This window comes from Pantherophis guttatus, chromosome 6, assembly GCF_059756535.1.
Source record: "Pantherophis guttatus breed Tessera chromosome 6, ASM5975653v1, whole genome shotgun sequence".
In the NCBI taxonomy this organism is placed as follows: domain Eukaryota; kingdom Metazoa; phylum Chordata; class Lepidosauria; order Squamata; family Colubridae; genus Pantherophis; species Pantherophis guttatus.
In genome coordinates, this window is record NC_142068.1 from 12865 (window position 1) to 18965 (window position 6101).

A 6101-nucleotide genomic window follows, 5' to 3' on the forward strand; every position below is an offset into this window, starting at 1 on the left:
GCGTTACTTTGTTCCTGTCTCATCTTGCTATTGTTTGCCAAAAACTGGAGCACATACAGCCCCTATCTTCTTCCACCCTTCAAAAAGCCAAATTACTTCTCATATGCAATTAATTCTTATTTTCCACAGCTCCATATCTTGTGGCTTCCCAATGGCAATGCCCTCCTGAAGGGTTGAACTTTAGGTCAAATTGTAGTTCTGTATTATGGTAGTAGGGATTGTTGCGAGGGCTCTACTGGCATCTTCTAGCGTGCTATCTGATGGTACTTTGCTATCAAGCCTTTGCGATGAGTCTTGATCTATTGTAGCTCTCTTATCCCTAACCTTATGCCTCACATTAGTAGCTGTGCTCTGTAATGAAGAGAAGGTAAGAATGTTTTGTTTTTGTTTTATTTATTTATTTTTTTGCTTTAATTTATATGCCGCCCTTCTCCGGAGACTCAGGGCGGCATACAATGCGTTAAGCAATAGCCTTCATACTTTTGTATATTTATACAGTCAGCTTATTGCCCCCACAATCTGGGTCCTCAGCTTCAAGGGGTGGCTGCACATCCAGTTGTTTTCCAGGTCTTCTCGATCATGAGATAGAAGGTGTAGTTGGTTTATCTTCACATTGGGTCTTCAGTCCATCCACAGTTCCCTTGTAAGCTTCACATATCCCCTTGTTAGGCCTGATGTTGCAAGCAGCATTCCATCAAGCACAGGCCCTCCTGTCCTGTCCATTTTCTCTCTATATATATATATAAATTATAGATCTATAATATAGAAATATGACATGTTTATTCAAAATAAACAGTATATTACATGTTCAATATAAAATATAAATATACACATTATAACAAATAAATGCATAATAATCAATACACTAAAGTAACCCAATAATATTTAATATATGTGATAAATGCAATATATTTACCCTCACGAAAGAAACAGCTCAAACCAAAACATTGTTAAATAAAAACATCTTGGCCTCAACAGGTTTGGGTGAAGGAGTGGGTGGGATGTTTTTAAAGAGAACCTATTAAGTTCTAATACAAAGAAACGCAAAACGACTCGTTCTTCTATATCCGGGACTCGGGCGCTGGGGAAACACCACCAAACGGCGGCTGCTTTGCTTGGCAACCCTCGAGGAGACACCCCCCCCGCCCCCTAGACAGGACGGAATCCCCTTCCCGAGCCAAAAATCCTGCAGGTGCCCCGCCTGCTCCGGTTCTAAAAAGGAGCCCGCAGAAACAACCCTGAAGTGTACGATTGAAACCAACGAACTTGTTTGTTCCTTATTTGCCCCGCCCCCCGTTCCCCACCGTTTTCCTAAAGCCGAAAGAGTGCAAAGAGACCTCCCGAACGCTGGGGGCGGCACCACCACCGGTTCTCTGCCGCTTCCTTACGGATACAAGTTAGCCACGCCGGGAAGGAAGTGGCGGACAGCCCCGGGGCAGACAGGAAGTGGGCCATACCGGGAAGGTCGCCCGGAGAGAGCCGGGCGGGGGGCGCTCTCGCTGCTGTTACTACTCCGCCCACGCCAGTCCCCGGAGCAGCGCGCACGGCTTTCAGGCGGGACGCAATAGGCGAAGGCTCTCGGGCGGCGCGGAAGGCGGCCCGCGGGCGACGATGGTGCTGCGCCGGCTGCTTTTCGCCCTGCTGAACGACCCTCGGCTCCTGGACCGCCTGGCGGAGGCGCGGCCCATACGGGCGGCGGCGCGCCTCACGGCCGTGGCCCTCACCCGCGGACTGCGCCTGCGCGAAACCTTCCTGCGCGAGCTGAAGGAGGAAGCGGCGCGCGCAAAGGACGCCGGCTGGTCCTCTCGCCCCCCCGGCCCGAAGAAGGGACGGAGCCCGTAAGGCCCCCCTCTTTTCTGGACGAACTGCGCATGTGTGGAAAGGCGGGGCTTCCGGGCGGCGTCGTTTGGTCCCCTCCGGAGCGGAGACTGAGCCCCGAGCGACGGACCCTTCTCCCGACGGGGCAGGCTGAGCCCCTCCTCCCCCACGGGAGCTCCGGGCGGCGGCGAAGGAACGAGCGTCGCCGAGTTGGAGACGGCGCGGGGACCGGAGCCGCTGCCGAGGTGTCCCCTGCGGCGGCTGGAGGAGCCCCGGAGGGTCTTGGGCCCGGCGGAGAAGAGGTTTCTGCTCCGGAGAGAGGCGCTCATAGGCGGGGCAACGAATACCCCCTTCCCTTTTTCCGCAGTAGGATAGGACCCGATGCTGAGCCCGAACCGGAGCTCTGCGCCGACAAGGACCATTTGGGTTTGTTCCGGTGCTAGTTGCTCAGCCGCGGCGGGGGGTGGGGGGGCACAGCCAGTTACTTCGATCGAAGTTTCACTGCACAGCTTCAACTGATGCGAAGCAACGTTTTATGGATAGAACCGTTAGATGAGCAGGAAGAAAAGAAGCATTAAAGGACCTGGAGGAGCTCACGAAATTTTGCCTGAAAATTGCCTGAATTGCAGGCTAATTGCCTCTGTTCCTACGATGTTTTTAATTATTATTTCCTTAGTAATAAAGTGAGACCTAATCAAGTAAATTGAATTTGATTAAGCCATTAAAAAAAAAACTCCACAATGCCATTGTGTGCATGCTGGACAGTTAACTGGCCCAGATGTGCCTGTTAAGCAAATGCCTCCACTGAAGGGGCAGGGTTTATAGCATGGGGGCAGGGGCAATGTCCGACCTAAGCACATGTTGTCATTCACAAGATAAAATTATGTTCTCTAAGTCTTGATGCATATTATACAGTGGATCTTATTTGTATGTTGACCAATGGTCAACAAGGAGCCTTGGTCGTGCAGAGGACTAAAGTGCTGTTAAGTAGCACTTAGCTGCCAGCTGCCTGCAATTACTGCGAGTTCAAGTGTCACTTGGCTCAAGGCTATATGCGTTGATACACCTGAATCAAGAAGCCACAGCCCCTCAGCATCCTGTACCTGGGAGGTGGGATTGTCACCTGTGACACTACAGAATTGGTATCCTTTATGACCACCTCCCCCTCCTCCACGGCCTCTTTTATTTTTATTATGCTTAGGTCCAGCCGTGTTGGCCCTAGAGCGAGGGCACTCCCTTTTAAAGTGACCTTGCATGCCACAGTCAAAGCAGGTGGGAAGGGTATTAATCCTTTCACTTGTGTCCTGGCGCCTCCTCTGAGGCCTAGGCCTGTGGTATGCCTCCTTCATTTCTTGTTGTTCCTCATCTCTGCACCTTAAATCTTTCTCAATAAAGCGACCAGAAAAGAATTCTATATTTCTTTGTTCCCTAGAAATCTCTTCTAGAGAAATAATGAAGGGACCCAGGATTTATCTAGGGAGTTCAAAATTACACTGATTAAAGTAGATTCAGGAACAGGCTCCCCCCTCTGTATAAGCTCATTCCTCGTGTCTTTAAGCATTGCCAAATGTTCCCCCATCTTGTCTCCAGGTTTGAGTTTATAATTGTGAAAAATTCTTGACAATCTGCTGGTTGCAGCCATATTGTCACTATGGAACAAATTATATGGGGCAGTCCAAACTTCCTGAGCTGTGAGGCCGTCTGAAAGACTGGCATAAAGAGCTGTGTCTATAGAACTTAACAGGGCTGTGTAAGCTCTTTTATGCAGGAACTCGATTTCAGGGCTCCAAGGTAAAGGAGGTGACCTTTTGATGATGTCCAGAGTATTTTCTCTTAGAAGAATTATCTGAATCTCTTTACACCATTTTTAAAAATTCTGACCACTTAAATGTAATTTTTCAAATTTATTTGGCAAAGTTACAAAACTATTACCATTAAACTGCATGGGGAGTTGTTCAAAGGGCTGAAAAGAGCCTGTTGTGAATGGCATTGGGATCCCTAAGCCTGGGATTGACTGCTTAGGTCTGGCTCCTTGTAGTCTTGCTGTAGTTTGAAGCAACTGGGCACATGCAGGAAATGGAGCATGCTCCAAAGCCTTTTCTTGTTGGAGCTCTGATCTCCCTCTCTGGGTTCTGAAGTCAGGCCTGGCTGAAGCCTCAGCATAGGCCCGAAAATCAGCTGTGTAGATGGGAAACCTTGGAGGAACTGGAAAAGGCCTGGAGATCTTTCAGGAGACTGGAGGCACATCAGATGAGGTGGGTCTGGGACCTCGGGGTGGCTGGTGGGTGGTTGCTCCCTAATTTGCTTGCCGTGGTAGGCACGGCCTGGCAAGGAGCTTGTAGGTTCGGAGTGGTCCTCTGGGCCACTGGAGTGCTGAACTGACTGGCTGGCGTTGTAGGCCTGGACCGTGGTTCTGGCAAAGTGCCCAGGGGAGCAGCCATCTTGGGGGAAGTTGGCTCCAGAAGGGAGCTGGCGGCCATTTTGTTTAGCGGGAAGGTGTGAGGGGAGTCTCTGGCGGTAGGCGCCATCTTGGAGAGTTCAGGCAGGGGAGTCCTTACCGGGATGGCAGGCATCTCTGCAAATACTTGACATATTTGTATGTTGACCAATGGTCAACAAGGAGCCTTGATGGTGCAGAGGACTAAAGTGCTGTTAAGTAGCACTTAGCTGCCAGCTGCCTGCAATTACTGCGAGTTCAAGTCTCACCAGGCTCAAGGTTGACTCAGCCTTCCATCCTTCTGAGGTAGGTAAAATGAGGACCCGGATTGTGTGGGCAATAAGCTGACTTTGTATAAAAAAGAACAGGGGGGCAAAAGCCCTACTAAGCAGGTATATACAAAAGTATGAAGGCTATTGCTTAATGCATTGTAAGCCGCCCTGAGTCTCCGGAGAAGGGCGGCATATAAATCGAATCAATCAATCAATCAATCAATCAAAAATAAATAAATAATAAATGGTGCCAGTGTCATGGTTTTTACCAGACACCTATAATTATTGTAGTTTAAAAGTAGTTGGATTGTGCTAGGACTTAGGTAACCTAAATCTGGAGTAGTGTGGTGGCTCATGAGGGTAGAATGCCGATAGGATGACAGGCAGGCTTGCGTTCGAGACCCGGTTGCTGCTGCGGGATGGGGTGGGCTCCCAGCGCCACCTCCTGCTGACTCAGCAATCCAAAAGCAGGCAACTCTGAGTAGATAAATAGATACTTCAGTGGCAACTTAATGGGGATTGAGACCAGGAAGAGTGCAGAGAAGAGCAACAGAGATTAGGGGACTGGAAGCTAAAGCATATGAAGAATAGTTTCAGGAATTGGATTTGTTTAGTCTAGTGAAAAGAAAAGGCGACATGATAGCAGTGTTCCAACCAATATCTAAGGGGCTGCCACAAAGAAGAGGGGGACAACCTATTCCCAAAGCACCTGAAGGCAGGACAAGAATCAGTAGATGGAAACTAACCAAGGAAGACAACCTAGAACCAAGGAGAAATTTCCTGACAGTAAGAACAATCAACCAATGGAATAGCTTGCCTTCAGAAGTTGTGGGTGCTCCGACACCAGAGGCTGTTAAGAGATTGGACAGCCATGGTATAGGGTTTCCTGCCTGAGCAGGGGGTTGGACAAGAGAACCTCCAAGTTCCCTTCTAACTCCATTATTCTGTTACTTGGATGTGATGCATTAATTGCTTCTCAACCTGGTACATTATTACTATTGTTAGAGAAAGAGTCAGTTTTTATTTACTATTGACAAGGGAAACTTGCAAGTCATTTGAAATTATGAGAGTAATCCAATTCCATACATTTTCAGTCTGCTGGGTGTTCTGGAGCATGTGGAGCAAAACAGATTTCAACCTCTGTTGGAAGCGAAACAGAAGGAATGTAATTTGGAACTTGTTTTACAGAGATAGTATTTTGGTATAACATACATGATTGAAAATGGGTGTTGAAAAAGAAAAGCCTCAGATGATGCTAAATAATACTCTGAAAATTTGGAAATATCAAAGAATGGAGAATGTATTGTGTACAGACAGGAGTTATGAAAATTGTTTTATTCTGGTGGAAAGACTAGTACATACGATTTAATAGCAGAATAGAAGACATGCATTCCCTTTCTATATATGAGCTTCTGCCAGCAAGGTAAAAAACTGATTGATACAATTTTATGCGATCAAGGTTTAATTTAATTTAATTAAAAATTGATTTGTGTATTTTATTCAACTTGGATTCAGCCTGACTCAAATTAACTCAGCTCTATGGTACAAATGCATAGCTTTTCTTTTTTCTGTTT

General features: G+C 47.6%; 1 protein-coding gene and 1 long non-coding RNA gene across 2 annotated transcripts; one reads left to right on the forward strand and one right to left on the reverse strand.

Moving 5' to 3' along the window:
- Positions 1–372: 372 nt before the first annotated feature.
- Positions 373–1240, reverse strand: LOC148112972 (uncharacterized). Its single transcript, XR_015728406.1, has 2 exons — positions 917–1240; positions 373–755 (listed from the first exon to the last, which is right to left on the reverse strand). It is a non-coding gene; the product is annotated as an uncharacterized LOC148112972 (long non-coding RNA).
- A 173-nt stretch (positions 1241–1413) lies between these two features.
- NCBP2AS2 (NCBP2 antisense 2 (head to head)) lies at positions 1414–2521 on the forward strand. The gene has a single exon (XM_060694437.2). It carries the CDS (start codon positions 1612–1614, stop codon positions 1840–1842), a length of 231 nt encoding a protein of 76 aa, XP_060550420.2. The 5' UTR covers positions 1414–1611; the 3' UTR covers positions 1843–2521.
- The last annotated feature ends 3580 nt before the right edge of the window (positions 2522–6101 follow it).

Bases quoted from the DNA above. Each gene is read 5' to 3' on its own strand.
- NCBP2AS2 (XM_060694437.2), top strand. From the start codon at position 1,612: ATGGTGCTGCGCCGGCTGCTTTTCGCCCTGCTGAACGACCCTCGGCTC.